At 41.9% G+C, this 24,417-nt stretch overlaps 2 protein-coding genes across 10 annotated transcripts in view; one reads left to right on the top strand and one right to left on the bottom strand.

The window, feature by feature from the left end:
• LOC120415067 (nuclear factor 1) overlaps positions 1–7,797 on the top strand; it is a 53,372-nt gene extending 45,575 nt beyond the window's left edge. For 8 of the 9 annotated variants that reach the window (XM_052708021.1, XM_052708018.1, XM_052708005.1 and 5 more), the window contains 2 exons: positions 7,285–7,496; positions 7,669–7,797. In XM_052708021.1, coding sequence (XP_052563981.1) covers positions 7,285–7,496; positions 7,669–7,782 — 326 coding nt within the window. In that variant the 3' untranslated portion in view covers positions 7,783–7,797. Of the gene's footprint in view, positions 1–6,775; positions 6,783–7,284; positions 7,497–7,668 lie in introns of all 9 variants that reach the window. The other variant, XM_039576454.2, reaches the window with a different exon arrangement.
• Positions 7,798–20,026: 12,229 nt separating this feature from the next.
• Positions 20,027–23,398, bottom strand: LOC120415070 (fork head domain-containing protein FD5). Its single transcript, XM_039576464.2, has one exon. It carries the CDS (start codon positions 22,712–22,714, stop codon positions 21,695–21,697), a length of 1,020 nt encoding a protein of 339 aa, XP_039432398.1. The 5' UTR covers positions 22,715–23,398; the 3' UTR covers positions 20,027–21,694.
• Positions 23,399–24,417: the final 1,019 nt, after the last annotated feature.

The following is a 24,417-nucleotide window of genomic DNA, read 5'->3' on the forward strand; positions in this document are numbered from 1 at the left end:
TTGAAGAATATGCGTATCTGGCTAATTTGATCTATGACAGTGCGTTACAAGCTCAGACAAAACCCGTCCCGGGACCGTACATACGAACGCGCCCTCCACTTCCCTGGTGGGACAAGGAGTGTACGGATCTCTCGGCGGCCAGGTCTGAAGCTTATGTGGACTTCTGCAAGTGTGGAATCCGAGCGAACTTCCAAAAGTATAGAGCTCTTGATCGCAGGTACAGTAATACTCTGAAGCGGAAGAAGCGAATGTACTGGCGGGAGTTCGTTGAAGGACTACCAGCAGATACGTCCATGAGCACTCTGTGGCGCGTTGCGAGGGCCATGCGTAGAGGTTCCGTTCCGAACGAGAGTGTGGAAAAATCGGACAAGTGGATATTGGATTTCGCCAAGAAGGTGTGCCCGGACTCGGTGCCGACACAACCATCATTCGACGTTGTTGATGGGAGCGATGCTAATCCTCCCTTCTCGATGGTAGAGCTCTCCATAGCACTATTGACGGGCAACAATACTGCTCCTGGTCCGGATAAGATCAAGTTCAGCTTGCTGAAGAATCTTCCGGACGTCGCCAAGCAGCGTCTGTTGAAACTGTTCAACACGTTGGTGGAGCAGAACGTAATTCCACACGAATGGCGACAGGTCCGGGTGGTTGCCATTCAAAAGCCCGGTAAGCCGGCGTCCGACCACAACTCGTATCGTCCAATCAGCTTGCTGTCGTGTCTACGCAAGTTGCTGGAGAAGATGATCCTCGACCGCCTCGAACCATGGATGGAACGAGAGCACTTGCTGTCTGACACGCAGTATGGCTTCCGGAGAGGCAAGGGAACAAGCGACTGTCTAGCCTTGCTGGCCACAGGGATCGACATAGCCCGTGGTAAGAAACAGCAAATGGCTTCTGTCTTCTTAGACATCAAGGGTGCATTCGATTCAGTCTCCATCGAGGTGTTGGGAGTAAAGCTGCGGCGGAGCGGTCTCAATCCGACGATGTGCAACTTCCTCATCAACCTGTTGTCAGAAAAACACATGCACTTTGTGCAAGGTGATCTGGCAATCACCCGGATAAGTTACATGGGTTTGGCACAAGGCTCACGCCTTAGTCCATCCATGTATAACTTCTACGTCAGCGACATCGATGATTGCTTGACCGGAGACTGCACCCTTATACAGTACGCAGATGACGCAGTGGTTTCAATCGCTGCCAAGAAAGAAGTCGATCTGCTAGAACCCTTGCAAGATACCCTGAACAACTTGGCCCATTGGGCAGTTGGAAAGGGTATTGAATTCTCTCCGGAGAAGACGGAGCTGGTCGTTTTTACGGGGAAGCATGAACCGCCGCAGCTCAATCTTTCTCTGTCGGGAAAGACTATCGAGCAGTCGGACCACTTCATGTACATGGGTACCATCTTTGATCAGAAGGGAACATGGGGGAAGCACATTAACTACCTGAAGCAAAAGTGCCTGCAAAGAACTAATTTTCTGCGCAGCGTCTCTGGCAACCGGTGGGGTGCTCATCCTTCTGACCTGCTTCGACTGTACAAGACAACGATACTCTCGGTGCTGGAATATGGCAGTTTCTGCTTCCAAACAGCTGCGAAATCACGCTTGTTGGTTCTCCAGCGGATACAGTACCGAAGTCTTCGCATTGTCTTGGGATGCATGCACTCAACTCACAACATGACCCTCGAGGTCTTGGCGGGAGTGTTGCCTCTGCGAACTCGTTACTACGAACTGTCTTACCGGTTCCTGATCCGGTGTGATTACAGGAATAAACTGGTAATTGACAATTTTGAAACGTTGCTGAACCTTCACGTTGAGTCTCGGCGCATGCTTTTATATTATGACTTTATGTCATCGTGGGAATGGAGCCCGAGCACAACGGTACAGCGCACGCCTCCGTTAACCAGCAGCACCCTGATTGGCTTCGACACGTCCATGAAAGCCGATACTCGCGGTATCCCAAACCATCTTCTGCGGGGAGTTGTACCGTCGATCTTCGCATCAAAGTACAGCCATGTTCCTCCAAACAACAGATTCTTCACCGATGGCTCCAAGCTCGACGGCTGTACGGGCTTCGGTGTTTATCATGAATCTTATCAGCTGTTCTTTAAGCTGAAGGACCCGAGTTCGGTTTACGTCGCAGAGTTAGCCGCGGTTTACTGCGCACTGCGAATCATCGAGACCATGCCACCTGACCACTACTTCATCTTCACCGATAGCTTTAGCTCTGTTGAGGCTATCCGGTCTCTGAAGCCGACCAGGGAGTCTGCGTTTTTCCTCACGGAAATACGCAAGACTTTAAACAACCTGGCGGCTCAGTCCTTCAGCATCACGGTGGTATGGGTCCGCGCTCATTGCTCGATTCCGGGTAATGAGAAAGCGGACTTGCTCGCCAAGAAGGGTGCTGAGAGTGGAGACATTTTTGAAAGGCCAATCAGCCTACAAGAATGCTACGGTTTTCCGAGGCAGCGTGCGCTTCTGGATTGGCAAAATCAATGGGACGACGACACCAAAGGACGTTGGATGTATTCCATACAACCTAAGGTGCAAAGAAAAGCCTGGTTCAAGGGAATGGACTTGACGCGTGGATTCATCAGAACGATGTCCCGCCTTATGTCGAACCATTACTTGTCCAAGGCTCATCTGTACCGTATCAACATGAGTGATACGAACTTATGCGACTGTGGGCAGGGTTATCAGGACATCGACCATCTCGTATGGGCGTGTCCAGATCACCAGGCTCACAGAATTAAGTTGAAAGTTACCCTCAGGGCCCGAGGAAGACCACCAGAAATTCCGATGCGAGACGCGTTATCTCAACTAGACCTTGATGTTCTCTATCCAATCTATCAGTTCCTCTTAGATTCCAATATATCTATTTAGTTTTTCTTCCAGTTAGTTTTCCTTCAGTTAGTTTTCCTTCAGTTAGTATAACTCGCCTTCACACAAAGCCGTCGTTTCTGGTTGCACCGGAAGCAAAGCAAGAACGCCCCAGCAGCTGGACACCGAGTTGCGGCTGAGGACAAAACGCAAAGGCCAGCAGAGCCAACCAAGACCCCTACACAATCCCCCTTCCCTTCCCACGCCTTGTCTTTAACATCAATCCCTTCCCTACTAACCCCGAGTAGGCCGCGGGTAATCGGCTCCCCTCCCACTAACATTTACACACAAGATCCTCTGTAATTATTAAGCCAAATGTAATTACAAAAGCCGACTCGGTCCTAACCAGGTCCCAGTACCGAAAAGGACCTAATAAAAATAATTTTATGAAAAAAAAAAAAAAAAAAATGTACAACGAATTGAAGAGAACAGAACTGTGCACAGCAACAGGGTGACGCTGATTATGAGTCCGGTATGCAGTGTGCATCAATGTTCGAATCTATTACATTTTCTCGAAACCCACTTAATCACAAAATTACACATTTTAGTCGTTTTGATTTTTTTCGGATTTGATCCTTGGTCGTTTCAGGCATTTTTGTTGATTTGATCGTTTCGGCCATTATAAGCTGAATTTGAATTTGAATGTTTTGGTCGATTTGAACATTTTAGTCGATTTGGCTTTATGTTCGATTTTGCCATTTTGATCATTTCTAGAGTTTTTTTTTAAATTACCAAAAAAACTATTGTCTTCTATATGTTTATAGGACCTATTAAAAACAACTCTAGATTTTGGCTGTTTTGGTCGATTTGCATGAAATATTTTATCGATTTTTTCCTCAGCAGATTTGGTCGTTTTAGCCTTTTTGGTCGATTTGGTATTTTTTTACGTTTTTGGACATTTCGGCCTTTTTTCAAGTTTTGGTCGTATGGCCGTTTTAGTAATTTTGTGGCCGAAAACAAACAGCAACAGTTTGAAGGAAAACACCTTAAATTTTTTTTCCATTTTTAATGAAGTTTGATTTCAAAAAGTTCAAAAAACTACCAAATCGACAAAATGCCCAAAATGACCAATCTACAAAACGGTCAAAACAACAGAAATTACCAAATTGACAAAAATTGTCATACGATCAAAACGGCTAAAAAGGCTGAAAAGACCAAAATTTACAAAAAAAATCGACCTTAAATGCCAAAACGCCAAAATTACCACATCGACTTAAATGCCTATAGGACCGAAATGACAAAATCGACAAAAAGGACAAAGCGATTGAACTAGTAAAATCGACCAAATCGTCCAAAATGACCTAATCGTCAAAAATTGCAAAAAAAAAAAAAAACAAGCGACCAAAATGGGCAAAACTATCGAAAAGGCCAAAATTACCAAATGTCCAAAAACGTAAAAAAATACCAAATCGACCAAAAATGCTAAAACAACCAAATCTAAAGTTTTTTCCTATAAACTATTGTCTTTCATATGTTTAAAGGACCATTTAAAAAACTCTGGAAATCTACTTATGCAAAAATCGACAAAAAATTCCATACTGACCAAATCGACCAAAATAGCCAACATCTAGAGTTTTTTTTTGAATAGGTCCTATAAACATATGGAAAACAATAGTTTTTTGGTCCTTTTGAAAAAAAATCTCTAGAAATTACCAAAATGGCAAAATCGACCAAAAAAGCCAAAACGACCAAAATGTTCAAATCGACCAAAACAACAAAAATGGCCAAAACTACCCAATTGACCAAAACGACCAAATCGACAAAAATGCCTAAACGACCAAGGAACAAATTGAAAAAAAATCAAAACGACTAAAATGACCAAATTGACCAAAATTATCAAATCGACCTAAATGATCAAACCGACCAAAAAGGGCCAAAGCGACCGAAATGACCAAATTTACCAAAGTAGCAAAATGGCCGAAATGACAAAATCGACCAAAAAGGCCAAATTGACCAAAATAGCAAAAATGATAAAATCGACCTAAAAGACCAAAGCGATAGAATGGCTAAATCGACCAAATTGACTTAAATGACAAAATGATACAAAATGCCAAATCGACCGAAAAAGCCAAAACGACCGAAATGACCAAATTGACCAAAAAGGCCAAAGCGACAGAATGGCTAAATAGACAAAAAATATCAAATCGAGTTAAATGACAAAATGACAAAAATTGCCAAAACGACCAAAAAGGCTAAAACTACCAAAATGACCAAATCGCCCAAAATGACCAAAACGATAGAAATGACGATAACTACCAAAATGGACAAAACGGCCAAAATTAGCTAATTGACTTAAAAGGCCAACTGGCTTAAGCGTCTAAAAAGGCCGAAATTTAGAATTCAGTATTAATTTCAACTGAACTCTTAAAAAGAGTACAGTTTATCCAAAAAACAAATATTTGTTATTTTTACATAACACATTCATTACCTTGTAATTCTTAATTGGAAATTAATCCGGTTAAAACCATCAAAATTCCTGCTTGATTAGCAATATACAACGGAGAGAAAAGAAAAAAAAGAAACTTCCCACAGACAGCAACAGGGTGACCAACTCAGTTCAGTTTGACCATCTTGGGGGGTGTCTCACTGCATATGCATACTTCGATTGTCTTTATTCCTCGATATTTTCTCTTGCTTGAAGGATCTCTTCCTCGACGGTCCCTTGGATTCTATTTGCTTTAAACATCTATTCCAGTTGTCAATAATTTCACTTTCTCATGGCTTGCATAGACATTTTTCTTTGAGAAACGAAGCTTTGAAGGGTGTTTGACATTTCTTTGTTTTTGTTTGCTGGACGTTGCCATGATTCGCTCCCATAGCTGGTTAGCAAGAAAAAACAAATTTCAATCGAGTCTTCATTTTGCATCGTTCTTTAAACTGATGCTTCTCTTCCTCGACGGTCCCTTGGATATTGACAACCAGAGAGTCGACTGTATTTTGCAAATTTTGACAGCTAGGTTGTTTTTTGCAAAAAGGTAACTTAAAAAACGGAATTGAACTAAAAAGTCAAATCTTAAGGTCCGACGATCCTCCGAAGTGATGATGACGGTCAGATAATTTAACTTAGCCTCTTTTTACTTTGTTGTTTACTTCTTTTCGCGGGAGATCCATTTTATCTGAAGCATCTATTTTTTCATTCTTTTTTACCTTTTTTTGAGTGTATCTCTTTTCACCCTTCCTTCCCACGTGGATTCTTTTTTCGCCTCTTCATGTTTTGTTTAGCCTCTGCCTTTTGTTTGTCCGACGGACCAGCGACGATCGATGTCGACAAAGGAAAACAAGCAATAAAACAACAACATTAAGAAAAATATCTCGCGCGAGTCTGTCTGTCTGTCTGGACCGACCGGGAGTTGATCCTCGCGGGGTGCTACCTCTTTGCTTCAAAAGACCACTTCAAAAGTGTTTTGTTTTGTTTTCTTTCTCACAATCGTTCGGGTTCGACTCTTTGTCTTGCCCCGAGAACGGCAATATTTACACCGCAGATCAATAAGCACTTTACGAAAAATGGGGAAAAAAAGGTTGAAATTTGAGTCTGGCGAAATTTGCTCAACTCTTTCGTCAAATTTCGAGATCGGGATCTTTCGGTGAAGGTGTGAAGACGGGTCAAATTTTTGGGCTTCGGTTTGTTTACGGCAAATATTGACCCCTAAGATTTTTTTTGGGAAACTGAAAGTGAAATTCTGCGAATTTTGGCGTAAAGTGTTGGCCCGATCGCTCTCAGGCGATAAGTGGCCGGAAAATGGTCAAAATGTGGGAACATCTGTTTGGGAACCAAATTTAAGCCGAAAATCATCCTGAAAAAAAATGTTTCAATTGCATTCTCGTCCCAAAACCAAAATCATTCCAATAGAAACAATCCCGTCTATAAACTCCTTTCTTTTGTTTTTCTCTTCGAACAGGTTTCAGGTAAGTTTCGAACTCCTCTCCTTGTACGCAAACTTTACACAGTTTACACGTTAAAAATATTAAATACACCTTTTTTGCTGCACCTTTTTTATACCAACATCCGAACGAAATCGAAACCAAGTACAAACAAAACAATCACACAAAACAGCGCTTGATTGACAGTAGATGCGATTGTTTTCGTAGTCGGCAGTTGTTTTCTTTTTTTGACACCTTCAAATTTTTACCCAAAACTTTTCAATTGAAATATAGAACTCCAAACAGCTTAGTTTTTACTTTTTTTTTCGTTGTGGTAGTTTGTAGCGAAAAATTGAGCGTTTTACACCCAACAAATTCAATACTTTTCACTACCCCTTCTTTTTTTGGCTAACAAAATCGTCAACCGAGCAAACAATTTGATCATTGCTTTATTCTTTTTTCTCTCTCTCTTTTTCTTCTCTTTTTATTCCCTTTTTCATTATCGCACACTTAAAAAAACCAAAAAAAAAATACAAAACCCCTCCAGCGACGAGGAAAACCAGGGTGAAAAGTCGCACAACTCGTCGTCGTCGGGCCGCGGCGGCAAATATTCCAAGGGAAACAATGGCAACGGTAACAATGGCAACAGTAACCACAACAACAACAGCCACAGCCATCACAGCAGCCGGGCCTTTTCGTACGACTTTATCGCGCCGACCGGCGTCTTCACCTCGTCCGAGCTGTGGAGCATCACGCAAGGTTTGCTTTGTTTATTTGTGCACTTTTTAGTTGAATTTTATTGACTTTTAACGTAAAAAGCGAACTTACTTACTGAAATATTATATTTTAATCAAAGAGACTGATGGATTTTAAGTGGGTTACATTTGTATTAACATTTTAAGGTATTTTCGAAGAATTTCTCTTTTTTTAGGTTTTCTTTTCAGGACTGGATTTGTGTATTTTCTTCAGTCTCTTTCCAGGTTTAAAGTACTTTTCCTTAGAATATCTTTTCAGAATGTCCCCCATTTACCCTGATGGTGATTAGAATGCTGTGATATAATGGCACTACTCAACTGTTAGCATCGAATAACATAGTTGATAATTCAAAATTGACACAAAATCTGTTTAAATTGTCACTTATCAATAAATGAATGTCACGTTATGAAAATGGTATTGATTGGATCCGAACATCCCTCGCTATTTTGAACTACTTTTCGTTTATCAAAATTACCAAATCGACCAAAAAGGCTAAAACGACTGAAATGGCCAGAATTACCAAAATAACCTAAATTTCCAAAATTACCAAAATTACGAAAATAACCAAAACTACGAAAATTACCAAAATAACCAAAATTATAAAAATTACGAAAATTTTAAAAATACAAAATTGAACGAATTGAACGAATTGTCAAAATTGACAAAATTGACAAAATTGACAAAATTGACAAAATTGACAAAATTGACAAAATTGACAAAATTGACAAAATTGGCAAAATTGTCAAAATTGTCAAAATTGGCAAAATTGTCAAAATTGGCAAAATTGGCAAAATTGTCAAAATTGTCAAAATTGTCAAAATTGTCAAAATTGTCAAAATTGTCAAAATTGTCAAAATTGTCAAAATTGTCAAAATTGTCAAAATTGTCAAAATTGTCAAAATTGTCAAAATTGTCAAAATTGTCAAAATTGTCAAAATTGTCAAATTGTCAAAATTGTCAAAATTGTCAAAATTGTCAAAATTGTCAAAATTGTCAAAATTGTCAAAATTGTCAAAATTGTCAAAATTGTCAAAATTGTCAAAATTGTCAAAATTGTCAAAATTGTCAAAATTGTCAAAATTGTCAAAATTGTCGAAATTGTCAAAATTGTCAAAATTGTCAAAATTGTCAAAATTGTCAAAATTGACAAAATTGTCAAAATTGTCAAAATTGTCAAAATTGTCAAAATTGTCAAAATTGTCAAAATTGTCAAAATTGTCAAAATTGTCAAAATTGTCAAAATTGTCAAAATTGTCAAAATTGTCAAAATTGTCAAAATTGTCAAAATTGTCAAAATTGTCAAAATTGTCAAAATTGTCAAAATTGTCAAAATTGTCAAAATTGTCAAAATTGTCAAAATTGTCAAAATTATCAAAATTGTCAAAATTGGCAAAATTGTCAAAATTGTCAAAATTGTCAAATTGTCAAAATTGTCAAAATTGTCAAAATTGTCAAAATTGTCAAAATTGTCATAAATTACAAAAATTACAAAAATTACAAAAATTACAAAAATTACAAAAATTACAAAAATTACAAAAATTACAAAAATTACAAAAATTACAAAAATTACAAAAAATACAAAAATTACAAAAATTACAAAAATTACAAAAATTACAAAAATTACAAAAATTACAAAAATTACAAAAATTACAAAAATTACAAAAATTACAAAAATTACAAAAATTACAAAAATTACAAAAATTACAAAAATTACAAAAATTACGAAAATTACAAAAATTACAAAAATTACAAAAATTACAAAAATTACATGGATGCATTTTATTAAAAATATTCCAAATTTTTCAACGCAAATATAAACAAATATAAAATATCTCAAAATTAAAAAAATCGCATTGTGAAAAGCGAAATAAAAAATCCTATTACCTATTTTTTCTGAAAAATTGTACAACTTTGCTGAAGACACCAAATTAATCAGAAAATTCCTTCTCAAAATACAGAATTCCGAAAACAGAGCTGATTCGCTAGTTGGAACCGCGGTAATTTGATTCCCGCTAGTTCGAATTAATTTGTTCATCATCAAAATTAAGAAGCACTCAAACGCCAAGCTAGCTGTCAGCCGTTCGAATAACCAAATTTTGATTTCCATTAACGAGATTGTATGGAAATTCTAATTATACAAAATGGCTCAGTTTGTCGAAATGACATATTGCTTCAATTAGCCTAATTATTCAATAAAGCCCTTTTTCAAGCATCACCGAAATTTGCCACAAACCACTCGAACCGAGACAAATCACCTCACAATATTTACACTCAAAACAAATATTACCTTCATTGCTCCGGCAGAAGTCTCAGCGGTTAGTCGTGTTTTTTCGCGGTGTGTTTGGCGCGTTTTTCACGGCGATTCCGAGGCGTGTGCGAGCGGACAAGCCCGTTCCGGTGGTCAGAGAGGCCACAATCTGGTCGTCGTGGACACGGCGGCGGTGCAGCAGCGGAAGAGGAACGAGTTCCTGCATCCGAGCAGCAGCAGCAGGAGGAGTCAGCAGCAGCGGCCGCGGAGGCAGCTGAGGCGAGAGACGGTCGTTGGTCGGTGGAATCGGCCCCGGAGAGTCGACTGCGGTCGGCGGACCAGTTTTCGGCCAGGCCAGGTCGGAGACAACCCCGTTGTTTACGTGGCTGGCAGCAGGCAGCACAACAACAACAACAAGCGCGCGCAAACGAGCTTCCCGCGCATCCCGCTGCGGGCGGCAGCCAGTGCGGCCAGTTCGGCGGTGAGTGCGAAAAGCGAGTTTTTTGTTTGCTTTTAGTTTTTTTTTTTTTTTTTTTTTTCTCATAGTTTTTTTTTTCCTGTTAGTTTTTTTTTTTCTCATTTCTTCTGCGTTATTTTAGTCTTATTTTTGGTTTGATTAGTTTTCTTCCGTTTTTTTCCTCAATCATGGATCCGACCGAGTCGGAACACGAGGAATCTGATTTCGATTCATCCATTGATGGTGACGAGGACGTGGAAATGAAGGACTCTGTCTCGGGAGTTCCTTCAAACACCACCAACAGGGACCACTTCCTGAAGGATAAGGATGCTGACGGTAAAGGGGGATCCACGGACGGGTCTAAGAGGAAGAAGCGAAAGCGTCCTAAATCAGATCCGAATCCGGTTCCCCCTCAACCACCGATTCCTCCCTTGACTCCAGACCCGATTCCCCCCTTGCCTCCAAACCCAATTCCTTCTCCCAATCCAGATCCAATTCCTCCTAAAACACCGGTGCCGAATCCGGATCCAAATCCCCCACCGCTCCTGAATCCTCATTCCCAAAAACCGATTCCTCGTCCTCGTCAGTATCAAGAGGGATCGCAAACGGAATGGGTGGTCTTCTTCCGGCCCAAACAGAAGCCGTTAAACTTTGTACAGATCACCAAGGATTTGCAGAAGCACTATCCTGGGGTGGTCGAATGTACCAAGCTGAACAAGAGCAAGCTCCGCGTGATCGTGAACTCCGCGGTGCAAGCTAATCAGATCGTAACTGATCTGCGGTTCAGCATTGAGTACCGTGTTTGGATTCCGGCCCACAAAGTCGAGATCGACGGCGTGGTGACCGATGACAGTCTGTCGCTTGTCGACCTCTCAAGGGCGGTGGGACGCTTCAAGAACCCTAAACTTCCAGCTGTGGAGGTACTCGAGTGCCGGCAACTGGGCAACGTCACCACCGAGGGTGGCCAGAAGAAGTTCATTCCTTCTGCCTCGTTCCGGGTGACTTTTGCAGGGTCAGCTCTGCCGGACTACATTGAGCTGTACAAGCTTCGGCTTCCAGTTCGATTGTACGTTCCGCGAGTGATGAGCTGCGAAAACTGCCAGCAGTTGGGACACACCAAGACCTACTGCAGCAACAAGAGCAAGTGCTCAAAGTGCGCCGGCCCCCACAAGGACGTGGATTGCCAAAAGCAGGCTGAAAAATGCCTGCTTTGTGGCGGGGAACCGCACAAAACTCGGCAGTGCCCAAAGTACAAGGAGCGCGAGGACAAGATGAAGCGATCCTTGAGGGAACGCTCCAAGAAGTCCTTCGCGGAAATCCTTAGTCAGGTGACCCATCCCAATCGCTTCGCTCCTTTGGCGGACGAAGATTCGGGGGACGAAGAATCCGATGTGGAGGTCCTCTTCCAGAGAGACGAGGAAAGTGACTCTTCCGGGCCAAACCCGAAGCGCAACAAGGCTTCCAAGTCCAGGAAAGCCGCTGGCGGCAAGGGTAAGGAAAGTGACTCGTTGAACTTCGAGGAGGATTTTCCTTTCGGTCCGTCGGGTAAGCCCGCTCCGAAGCCGACACCGAAGCCGGCACCGATTCCTCTCAAGCCGCTGAAGCCCGTTCCCAAGCTGCCAAAGATCCCCCTAAAAACGGTTCCTCAACCGAATCCGATCACCGATGCCTTCAAAGGAGTCCTTCCTTTTTCCACAATCGTGGAATGGCTGTGCTCTTTTGTGAGTGAACCGACGCGTTTAATCATAAAGAGGTTTGAGCCTCTCGCTAGACACATCGGGAAACAGCTTGCTAGCACGACGCCCCTCTTGTCGTTCATTTCCTTTGATGGGTAATACACCAAAAACGAAAAACGGCATCTCCTTTCTACAATGGAATTGCAGAAGTTTAACCCCCAAGTTAAACGATTTTCAACAATTCGCATTCGAACGAGACTGTGATGTGTTTGCGCTGAGCGAAACGTTTCTTATCGGAGATGAGACGCCAGCTTTCCGGGGGTACAACATCATCACAGAGAGCAGGGCAGGGCCAAATAGAGGTGGAGGCGTACTGATTGGGGTCAGGAAATGCCACACTTTTAGAAAGGTCACGCTCCCGAAGCTAGGAGGAATCGAAGCAGTCGCAGTACAGGCCAGGATCAGAGGACTGGACATTTGCATTGTGTCCGTCTATGTTCCCCCACAGGTGTCGTTAACTCGACAAAAGTTGTGGGGTATGCTTGAGCTGTTGCAGGCACCGCGACTGGTTCTGGGTGACTTTAATCTTCACAGCATCGAGTGGGGAAGTCACAAGACAGACCCTCAAGCATATCTGATTCATGAACTGTGCGACGACTTCCAGATGACCCTCCTAAACAGGGACAAGCAAGTTACGCGGATTGCAACACCACCAACGCCAACTACGTCCGGTACGAAGGCGAGTGCCATCGACTTGTCGCTCTGTTCCAACAGTTTGGCAGTTCTCTGTGACTGGAACGTGCTCCAAGATCCTCGTGGCAGTGATCATTTGCCGATCGCTATTCTGGTTAGCCATGGCCCACAGCAATCGACAACGGTGGAGATGCCTTACGATCTGACGCGAAATATCGACTGGAAACAGTACGCGGAGGCAGTCTCCATTGGAGTTGAGTTGCGAGCTGGGTTGGCACCGCTTGAAGAATATGCGTTTCTGGCTAATTTGATCTATGACAGTGCTATACAAGCTCAGACGAAACCCGTCCCGGGACCGTACATCCGAACGCGCCCTCCACTTCCCTGGTGGGACAAGGAGTGTACGGATCTCTCGGCGGCCAGGTCTGAAGCTTATGTGGACTTCTGCAAGTGTGGAATCCGAGCGAACTTCCAAAAGTACAGAGCTCTTGATCGCAGGTACAGTAATACTCTGAAGCGGAAGAAGCGAATGTACTGGCGGGAGTTCGTTGAAGGATTACCAGCAGATACGTCCATGAGCACTCTGTGGCGCGTTGCGAGGGCCATGCGTAGAGGTTCCGTTCCGAACGAGAGTGTGGAAAAATCGGACAAGTGGATATTGGATTTCGCCAAGAAGGTGTGCCCGGACTCGGTGCCGACACAACCATCATTCGACGTTGTTGATGGGAGCGATGCTAATCCTCCCTTCTCGATGGTAGAGCTCTCCATAGCACTATTGACGGGCAACAACACTGCTCCTGGTCCGGATAAGATCAAGTTCAGCTTGCTGAAGAATCTTCCGGACGTCGCCAAGCAGCGTCTGTTGAAACTGTTCAACACGTTGGTGGAGCAGAACGTAATTCCACACGAATGGCGACAGGTCCGGGTGGTTGCCATTCAAAAGCCCGGTAAGCCGGCATCCGACCACAACTCGTATCGTCCAATCAGCTTGCTGTCGTGTCTACGCAAGTTGCTGGAGAAGATGATCCTCGACCGCCTCGAACCATGGATGGAACGAGAGCACTTGCTGTCAGACACGCAGTATGGCTTCCGGAGAGGCAAGGGAACAAGCGACTGTCTAGCTTTGCTGGCCACAGGAATCGACATAGCCCGTGGTAAAAAACAGCAAATGGCTTCTGTCTTCCTAGACATCAAGGGTGCATTCGATTCAGTCTCCATCGATGTGTTGGGAGTAAAGCTGCGGCGGAGCGGTCTCAATCCGACGATGTGCAACTTCCTCATCAACCTGTTGTCAGAAAAACACATGCACTTTGTGCAAGGTGATCTGGCAATCACCCGGATAAGTTACATGGGTTTGGCACAAGGCTCACGCCTTAGCCCATCCATGTATAACTTCTACGTCAGCGATATCGATGATTGCTTGACCGGAGACTGCACCCTTATACAGTACGCAGATGACGCAGTGGTTTCAATCGCTGCCAAGAAGGAAGTCGATCTGCTAGAACCCTTGCAAGATACCCTGAACAACTTGGCCCATTGGGCAGTTGGAAAGGGTATTGAATTCTCTCCGGAGAAAACGGAACTGGTCGTTTTTACGGGGAAGCATGAACCGCCGCAGCTCAATCTTTCTCTCTCGGGAAAGACTATCGAGCAGTCGGACCACTTCATGTACATGGGAACCATCTTTGATCAGAAGGGAACATGGGGGAAGCACATTAACTACCTGAAACAAAAGTGCCTGCAAAGAACTAATTTTCTGCGCAGCGTCTCTGGCAATCGGTGGGGTGCTCATCCTTCTGACCTGCTTCGACTGTACAAGACAACGATACTCTCGGTGCTGGAATATGGCAGTTTCTGCTTCCAGTCAGCTGCGAAATCACGCTTGTTGGTTCTCCAGCGGATACAGTACCGAAGTCTTCGCATTGTCTTGGGATGCATGCACTCAACTCACAACATGACCCTCGAGGTCTTGGCGGGAGTGTTGCCTCTGCGAACTCGTTACTACGAACTGTCTTACCGGTTCCTGATCCGGTGTGATTACAGGAATAAACTGGTAATTGACAACTTTGAAACGTTGCTGAACCTTCACGTTGAGTCTCGGCGCATGCTTCTATATTATGACTTTATGTCATCGTGGGAGTGGAGCCCGAGCACAACGGTACAGCGCACGCCTCCGTTAACCAGCAGCACCCTGATTGGCTTCGACACGTCCATGAAAGCCGATACTCGCGGTATCCCAAACCATCTTCTGCGGGGAGTTGTACCGTCGATCTTCGCATCAAAGTACAACCATGTTCCTCCATACAACAGATTCTTCACCGATGGATCCAAGCTCGACGGCTGTACGGGCTTCGGTGTTTATCATGAATCTTATCAGCTGTTCTTTAAGCTGAAGGACCCGAGTTCGGTTTATGTCGCAGAGTTAGCCGCGGTTTACTGCGCACTGCGAATCATCGAGACCATGCCACCTGACCACTACTTCATCTTCACCGATAGCTTTAGCTCTGTTGAGGCTATCCGGACTCTGAAGCCGACCAGGGAGTCTACGTTTTTCCTCACGGAAATACGCAAGACTTTAAACAACCTGGCGGCTCAGTCCTTCAGCATCACGGTGGTATGGGTCCGCGCTCATTGCTCGATTCCGGGTAATGAGAAAGCGGACTTGCTCGCCAAGAAGGGTGCTGAGAGTGGAAACATTTTTGAAAGGCCAATTAGCCTACAAGAATGCTACGGTTTTCCGAGGCAGCGTGCGCTTCTGGATTGGCAAAATCAATGGGACGACGACACCAAAGGACGTTGGATGTATTCCATACGACCTAAGGTGCAAAGAAAAGCCTGGTTCAAGGGAATGGACTTGACGCGTGGATTCATCAGAACGATGTCCCGCCTTATGTCGAACCATTACTCGTCCAAGGCTCATCTTTACCGTATCAACATGAGTGATACGAACATATGCGACTGTGGGCAGGGTTATCAGGACATCGACCATCTCGTATGGGCGTGTCCAGATCACCAGGCTCACAGAATTAAGTTGAAAGATACCCTCAGGGCCCGAGGAAGACCACCAGAAATCCCGATGCGAGACGCGCTATCTCAGCTAGACCTTGATGTTCTCTATCCGATCTATCAGTTCCTCTCAGATTCCAAAATATCTATTTAGTTTTCTTCCAGTTAGTTTCTCTTCAGTTAGTTTTCCTCTATTTAGTATAACTCGCCTTCACACAAAGCCGTCGTTTCTGGTTTGCACCGGAAGCAAAGCAAGATCGCCCCAGCAGCTGGACACCGAGTTGCGGCTGAGGACAAAACGCAAAGGCCAGAAGAGCCAACCAAGACCCCTACACAATCCCCCTTCCCTTCCCACGCATTGTCTTTAACATCAATCCCTTCCCTACTAACCCCGAGTAGGCCGCGGGTAATCGGCTCCCCTCCCACTAACATTTACACACAAGATCCTCTGTAATTATTAAGTTTTTTGTAATTACAAAAGCCGACTCGGTCCTAACCAGGTCCCAGTACCGAAAAGGACCTAATAAAAATAATTTTATGAAAAAAAAAAAAAAAAAAAAAACGAACAACCACAAAAGTAATCAAGATGATACCTTTTTCACTCCACTTTTATTGTGCAGCTTCTCTTGTCGAAACCCTCTCTCGAGCCACGCTCCAACACCCCGCGAGAGAACAATACCCTCTCTAATCAGCCATCGACGAAGACGACGGTCCTTCCTTATAATCCGCCCTAATGAAAAACGTAGAAAAAAGAAATACCTGTTGTTGACTTGGCAGCAAGAAAATGCAGAATCGTCCATCTGCGCTGCTACTGCACTTACTTCCGGCTTCCTTTCTCGCCCGAATCTAATCCTTCCCTCCTTTTCTCTCCCCTGAGAGAGAGAACGAGCGAACAAATTAATTTCCGACAAGCGAAATCCTCTTAAACGACGCAAATAGAGTCGAAATAATCCTATTTGATATTTTTTAATCCCTTTTTCCCTTGAGAAAAAAGTCACGCACACTCCGCAGCAACAGCATCAGTAAGCAGCAGCCTACTTTGATAGCCCCCGCTGGAAACAATGCACCCATTGTTGATTGTGTGCGTCGCGTGCGTCATGACCCTCTTGGATGCGACTTGAACAATATGTCGATTGATTGTGATCTGTTTCGTTTCGCTGTTGTTGTTGTTCAATTGTTGGGACACCAATTGGGTTTGTGTGTGACTAATGAAGGACACACTCGTCCGTCGACAGGACAATTAGTTCCGGTTCCCGAAACGGGTGCGCTAACAAGGCACTTCCGGGGCAGGCGGACTGTTTTGTTGTTGCAACAAATGATTGTGTTGATTCTCGTGGGAGGGCATGTGATAGTTGCGGGAAAACAATGGCGATTTCACAGGAAAAAGGAAGAAAAGAGAACGACGGCGTTTTGGGTTTGATTTGGTTTTTGAATTACATTTATTCGCATGGGGTTTTTTCTTTGATTTTTTTATCAGTTTTTTTTTTGTTGTTGCTTTTAATATATAATAGAATACAATTAAGAAGATTTGGATCGCTAGATTAACAACTAGGGCCTGCCAGAGAGGAATGAGATTTTAGATTTGAGAGAAAGTTTTATACTTGCACATTTTGTAAGTTAGAGTTGAATGATTTAAACTTGAATTTGACTTAGGTTTTGCTTGTTAAAGTAACAACTCGTATTTGTGTTTCGATTCAATAAAAAATATTATATTGTCTTTGAAAAACTCTAACAAATTAAAAAAGGACTTGTATACCACAAAACGGTTTTTTTCGGTAATTTATTATTATTATCAAAAAGTATTTCTTCAATCATTTTGACACATTGCCAAACAAACAAAATGTAATGCCATTCAAAAGTGCAAATATTTTTGGAAGTTCTGTCCTCCCTTCATAATCACCTTAAAAAATCAGGAAAAAATGTTTTTTTTTCAAAAAACTTTAAAACTCCAATGGAAGTTGCCGTGTGATTTGACACTATTTAAAATGCATTCTTTGCAGCATATTTGAAGCAGTTTAAAAATCTCTAGAATTTTTGTAAAATGTTCACGTTAAGTACCGCAAAAGGTCGTAAAAAGTAGTAGTTCTTCACATCTTAAGACTGAAAAACAATTTTATTTGTAGTTGTTTTTTATAAGATTTGAAAAGGAAGACCTATACAAAAAATATGTTATGAGATTTTGTCTCTCGCCTCCAAATTTCCCCAAAAATCAGAGAGGGGTTTTTTTGTATTTAAAAAACAAGTCTCATTAAAAATACATGCATTATAACATGAACGTTTTTTTGAAGCACTTGAATTTCATAACGTTTACCTATTTTTTAAATTTTTAATCAAACACATCCCAGTTTTTTTTCCTAAAGATGGTATTTTAAAAATCGTGGAATGGAAAAAAGACACAAAACTAATCGATAAATGTTTTTCGTCAAATCTGAGGTATTTTTGAAATTTGAAGCAGTCAGTTCGTTTGATTTTGTTTTTTTTTATAAATAAATAATGCTTTATCTTTTTTCCGAACATGATTGAAGAATTCAAATTTATAATTAACGAAAATCGATCAATATCAATCGAAATCATTTTTTCAAAACATTAAACCACTGACAAAAAGACCGTCATCACTTAAAAAATCATCAATCAACAATTCGTCAAATTTCGAATTTACCGCAGCTCATTTACACGCGTTTGACAGTTGAAGATGGTTTAAGGCTCTGATAGGCATAATTGCCGGTCGGCCAATTGGCGGCCATGTTTGTTTTCGGAAAAACATTCAAATCTTGATCCAGAAAGCATCAATCAAAATTTGGTTTTCTACACGTTGTTTTTTAGAAGAATTTTTCATATCGTGATACATTTTTCATTTCAATTTACTATTTTTGGGCTCTAAATCCAAAATCCATCATTGACAATCATTGCTTCAAAAAAGGATGACACCATCTTCGAACTTAAGGGTAGAGTGATTGCTTTTTTGAGTTTTAATGATGTTGTTGTAGGTCTATTTGTCTAAATTTTTTTTGAAACCCGATTTTAAATTCAATTCAATTCGGTTTTATTAGTGAATAATCATATTACAATTTGTTCATCCGCAGGACATAACAGAGTTTTGGAGTTCTTTTCAACTGTGTGTTAAATCTCAATCCATTTTGGAACGATTATTGCTTATCACTAAGAGATTATCAAGAGTAAGAAAAAAACTTACTGAAATTGCAACCCGATTTTTAAGAATAGAAAAAAAAACAAAATTTTCAACGGAATTTAAAATCTTATATGAATATGGAATACTTGTTTGACGATTTTTTTAATACATGGTAAATAATCAATAATCTGTAACTTGAGAAGGAATTGTGTAATCGATTTAGTATCTTTAGCAAAGTTTTTGGTTTTTATCAGGATAATTCAGAAAAAATTGATAACATTCTAGAAAATTTGCCTTTTTTAATTCACATCCACTTCTCTTAAAACATTGATTTTGACAAACTTTACCCTCTTCGACTTTATTTTTAATGTGTTTTTGGTGTACAAAAAAAGCCAACTTCTGAGCTGCTGCTGGAATTTTCTCCAACAAAATCTTCAAAAATAATTTTTAGGTGTAACATCGTATTTGTAATCGAACAAAACTTTTTGAGAAATTTTGAAAAGTGTACCGTTCTTGTGTTGAAAGCAGATTTAGGTTAAATTAACAAAATGTCCTTTTTTTTAATTTATTTTAGATAGTGTACATTCTTGTCCATTAAAAACAAAATGATTTCTGAATAGCTGAGAAAATTTACTGAGATTTTGAAAGTCGCGTAATTAGTTTTTCTGATACAGCCACCTAATCATCCTGTAATTAACAATTGGTACGATTTTCAATGTTAAAAAGTCAAACTTTCTGATCTCTTCAGTAAAAATATTTTTTTAAAAATTCTTAAAATGTGGTCTAAAATTATTTATTTAGAGCGTCCGATTTACCCGTTTTGGGAAAAAAATGGCCGGGAATTCTCGTAAAAAAATATTTCCCAAATTTCGAATGAATTTCCGAAATTTAAGCGGAAGCATAAATTTTCTTAACTTTATGGCACCAAATATCAATATTGGAAAAAATACGTAATTTATGTGCAGACCTTTTAAAAAGTTAAGCTTTTTTTTAATCAAGCATTGAAAAGGTCGAAAAAAAAATCACGAATGTTAAAATGTATCAAACTTTTTGAACTAACAAAAATCCACTTCTTAGAATCATAATTGAAAATTCAACTGAGTTTATTATAAACTAAAAATGACATGATGATAGTGATCAACATTTTTTTTCGCTGTCATATTTTTATGGACGAGTTTAAGTATGACCCATTAACTACTCTAAAATGATTTAGAACATTGAAATCCATGATGGCGGCCAAAATGGCGGTAATAACATATTGAAAAATGCATTTTTCATTTTAAAAGACAATCGAATATCCAATTTTGACTAAAATGGGATCACAGAACTCAAATTTGATGTTAAAGATAAGAAAATACAAAAAAAAAATTTGGTCATGATTCGACTATCCGAAGACTCATGCAAACCTTCGGATAATCGAGTCTGGACTGTACTTGAAAGAAGTTCTAAATTCGGAAACATATATTTGATGATTTTGACAGATGGTTTACCGACTTTTACAAAGCTATCCTTATTTGAGAAATATTCGGTAGCATACTTTTATCAAATGACTTAAATTTTATTTTGATGGATTCGATAGTCCAACAAAACTTTACTGAGAACTACTTTTACGTTCAAATTTTACAACAAAGCAAATGATAAATTGATAAAATATGAACGAATTCTGTGGAAAATTACCGTTTTCGGTAAAATTTCGGTTTGTTTCCAGGTGATTTATCAAATTTTTAACAATCGAAATCGGAAAATATCAAATATTCGGTAGGCAACATAAAAAATCGGTTAAGTTTAAATCTGTCATTATACCAAAAATCTGTTCTTCAAATTTGTTAAAAACCGTTGATTCCTGTTAAACAGTTGAATACAATGGTAAAATTTCAAACGAATGCGATTACTCGATTATCTGAAGGCATTGACAAAATTTAACTTCAGGTAGTCGAAACATAAAAAACCAATTTTTTGTCTTATTTTTGATTTTTGAGCCCCTCAACGTTAAATCACTAAAAGCGGTATACGCACTTCGGAAGAAAGCGGTCAAGAAAAAATCAAATGGGAAGCATCGGCAGCGAAAGCAAGCCAGAGAGGGTGAAGAAATGCCCCAAGAAATCGTTCCCTCTTCTTTGTTTTGCTGTTCGTAAAACCATTTCTTAAACCCTTTTCTTGGGAGGTGCGTATTGGCTCTATTTAGAAGTATTTAGAATGTTTAGAACCAAGATGGCGGCAAAAATGACGGTGATGAAATATTAAGAAAATGAATTTATTTATTTAATAGACAATCAACCAATGAAATTCGACTTAAACGGGATCGCAGTACTCAAATTTTATTTAAAATGCAAGAAAATAAAAAACGTGTTTTTTTTTGTTTTTTTATGATTCGACTATCCAAAGTCTTTTAATTGTTTTATTATTTAAAATATTAATGAACTATTGAAAAATAAATGTTCCTGGGTTCTGTGGTTTTTTTTTAACTGGTGGTCTCAAAATTTATATTTCTGTTTGAATAGCAATACGAAAATAAACGTTCAACAACGAAGTAGGAGTAGATTGTACAAATTTTACCAATGAATCAATGAGTTTCTAGTTTTAACTTTAAATAATATTTGCATTGGCCTTACTTTTACACTTGAAAATGACAGAACTTTATTTTTTTAATTTTGTTTGTATAATTTTTTTTTACAATTTGCCAGCAAAAATCAAAATTATCAAAAATCACATACCAACTCCAACTTACATAGTTTTTTTTTTTTATTTGAAGTACAATTTTCAACAAGTTTAACCACTCTGGCAAGCCCTATTTTCCTCTTCCATCCCGCAGGCTCTCCGATCATTTTTTTTTTCACTTTTACAGTCACAGTTAGGTTTACAGTCAACGGATTGTTCGCGTGTGTTTTTTTATCAAGATTTTTTTTTGTTGTTTTTGTAAGGAAGTATTTCTCTTAGCACTATTCATATTATACATACATACTACATAAAAGAGAAGCAGGCAAAACGCTCTTAGGTCTCCTTCGGCGGCAGCACCACCTTCGGCACCAGTCCGCCGACGGCCGCAGCCAAACTGTTGAACGCAGCCACCGGATGGTGGAGGTGCGCTGGCTGCGGCGTCGGAGTCGTCGCGCCAAATCTGGCCTTCTTTTCCGCTGGTTGCTGAAGATGATGGTGGTGATGGGTGTGATGATGGTCATGGCCTCCTGAGGTGGAGGATTGCTGGGAGTTGGCGTCGTCGGGTTTGAGGAGGGACTCCACGTCGAACTGGCGCTTCCGGGAGAAGCTCTCCATGGCTCCTTTGATGATGAGGGCTTGATGTTGGTCCAGGGTGGTTTGATAGTGGGTTGTTAGGGCGGGGTGGGGATCGGTGGCGGTTGGCATGTACGCGGCGGCTGGGAGGGGGAGAGGTGGGGAGGATGGGATTGGTGGGAAGAACTGGCGCGGGGAGCTGTTGTCGAAGATGTCGTCGTCCGAGGTGAGTCCCATGTGGCGACGGACCTTGCGTTGGGCTTTTCTGCGCCGAAAATCGCCCTTGAGGAAGTCATCCACGTTGGCGGGGTGGACGGCCCAGTAGTGGCCCTTGCCGTGGGCCGAACGGCCTGCTTTGATGAAGCAATCGTTGAGGGAGAGGTTGTGCCGGATGGAGTTGCGCCAGCCGGGGCCGCGGCTCCGGAAGTAGCTGTAGTTGTCCAGGATGTGCTGGTAGATATCCGAGAGGACGAGCTTTCGCTCTGGGGAGGTTAGGATCGCGATCGCGATCAGCCCGATGTAGCTGTACTGGGGCTTCGGAGCCGAGGACAGCTTGCTGGCGTCCGCCAGCAGCGCGCTCGGCCCGGCGCCGACGTCGATCCCGGCCGGATTGTTCACACCGTACACCGCTGGCTTGAAAAATCGCGACAACGTGCGCGGATCAGTCACAATATTCCCGTAGTTGAAGAACTGATTCGTCCGGAACCGCTCGACCATCGCGTAATTGTACAGCTGCAAGCTGTACTGGTCGAATTGCACTAAATCCGCACAGTTCAGCATGGTTCTGAATCTTCTGTTTTCCTCCACCGTGTCACCGTTCTTTAAATCGTTATTCCGAAAAAATAAATCTTCTATTGTTCTCGCTACACCCACTGGCACTGGCACTGACACAGTCCCAAAAATCGATCCAAGTAGACCGACCGATCGACCAACCACCGACGGCACAATTCCAAAACGGCCTGCTTTGATTGCGCGCACGAAACTCACGAACAGCGCCGGGCTTCTCTCTTGCTGGGTGGAAAATCAAACAAGCACTGAACTGGCCGAGACTGGTCGACTCCTGGCCTGGGCCCGCGCAACAACATCCAAACAACACAAAAACAACTTTGTTAGAAGCAAACGGAGAAGCGAGGAGGCGATGAAAAGATTTATATAAATATTTGCGCAAACAAACGCCGCGAACCAATCGGAGTGCCACGTTCGGTTTGAAAGCCACTCCCAGTTCTCTGCCGAGTCGGCAGTAGGCGACGAAGAGAGCGAGAAAGAACGCGAGAGAGCGGGAGAGAGGTTCGCATCATCGACAAACAAGCAGCAGCAGCGAGCATGATTTATGTTTTGTGCGCGATCTGTGCGCTTGTTTTTGTGTTGTGTTTATATACAAAATACACACAACAACATCGTCGTCCGTCGCATCGAAGCAGGCCCGGGGTGGAAGCGGCGACGAAGTAGGCAAACCAAACAAGAAACAGAGAGATCGAGTAGGCTGCGACGACGGCGACGAGGACGAGGAGAGCCAGCAACATACTTTCATGGTTTTTTTTTCTCATAAAATTATTTTTATTAGGTCCTTTTCGGTACTGGGACCTGGTTAGGACCGAGTCGGCTTTTGTAATTACATTTGACTTAATAATTACAGAGGATCTTGTGTGTAAATGTTAGTGGGAGGGGAGCCGATTACCCGCGGCCTACTCGGGGTTAGTAGGGAAGGGATTGATGTTAAAGACAAGGCGTGGGAAGGGAAGGGGGATTGTGTAGGGGTCTTGGTTGGCTCTGCTGGCCTTTGCGTTTTGTCCTCAGCCGCAACTCGGTGTCCAGCTGCTGGGGCGTTCTTGCTTTGCTTCCGGTGCAACCAGAAACGACGGCTTTGTGTGAAGGCGAGTTATACTAACTGAAGGAAAACTAACTGAAGGAAAACTAACTGAAAGAAAAACTAAATAGATATATTGGAATCTAAGAGGAACTGATAGATCGGATAGAGAACATCAAGGTCTAGTTGAGATAACGCGTCTCGCATCGGAATTTCTGGTGGTCTTCCTCGGGCCCTGAGGGTAACTTTCAACTTAATTCTGTGAGCCTGGTGATCTGGACACGCCCATACGAGATGGTCGATGTCCTGATAACCCTGCCCACAGTCGCATAAGTTCGTATCACTCATGTTGATACGGTACAGATGAGCCTTGGACGAGTAATGGTTCGACATAAGGCGGGACATCGTTCTGATGAATCCACGCGTCAAGTCCATTCCCTTGAACCAGGCTTTTCTTTGCACCTTAGGTCGTATGGAATACATCCAACGTCCCTTGGTGTCTCCGTCCCATTGTGTTTGCCAATCCAGAAGCGCACGCTGCCTCGGAAAACCGTAGCATTCTTGTAGGCTAATTGGCCTTTCAAAAATGTCTCCACTCTCAGCACCCTTCTTGGCGAGCAAGTCCGCTTTCTCATTACCCGGAATCGAGCAATGAGCGCGGACCCATACCACCGTG

The sequence above is a fragment of the Culex pipiens genome, chromosome 1 (assembly GCF_016801865.2).
Source record: "Culex pipiens pallens isolate TS chromosome 1, TS_CPP_V2, whole genome shotgun sequence".
Classification (NCBI taxonomy): Eukaryota; Metazoa; Arthropoda; class Insecta; order Diptera; family Culicidae; genus Culex; species Culex pipiens.

Coding starts and splice junctions, on each gene's coding strand:
- LOC120415070 (XM_039576464.2), bottom strand. CDS start 22,714: ATGCTGAACTGTGCGGATTTAGTGCAATTCGACCAGTACAGCTTGCAG.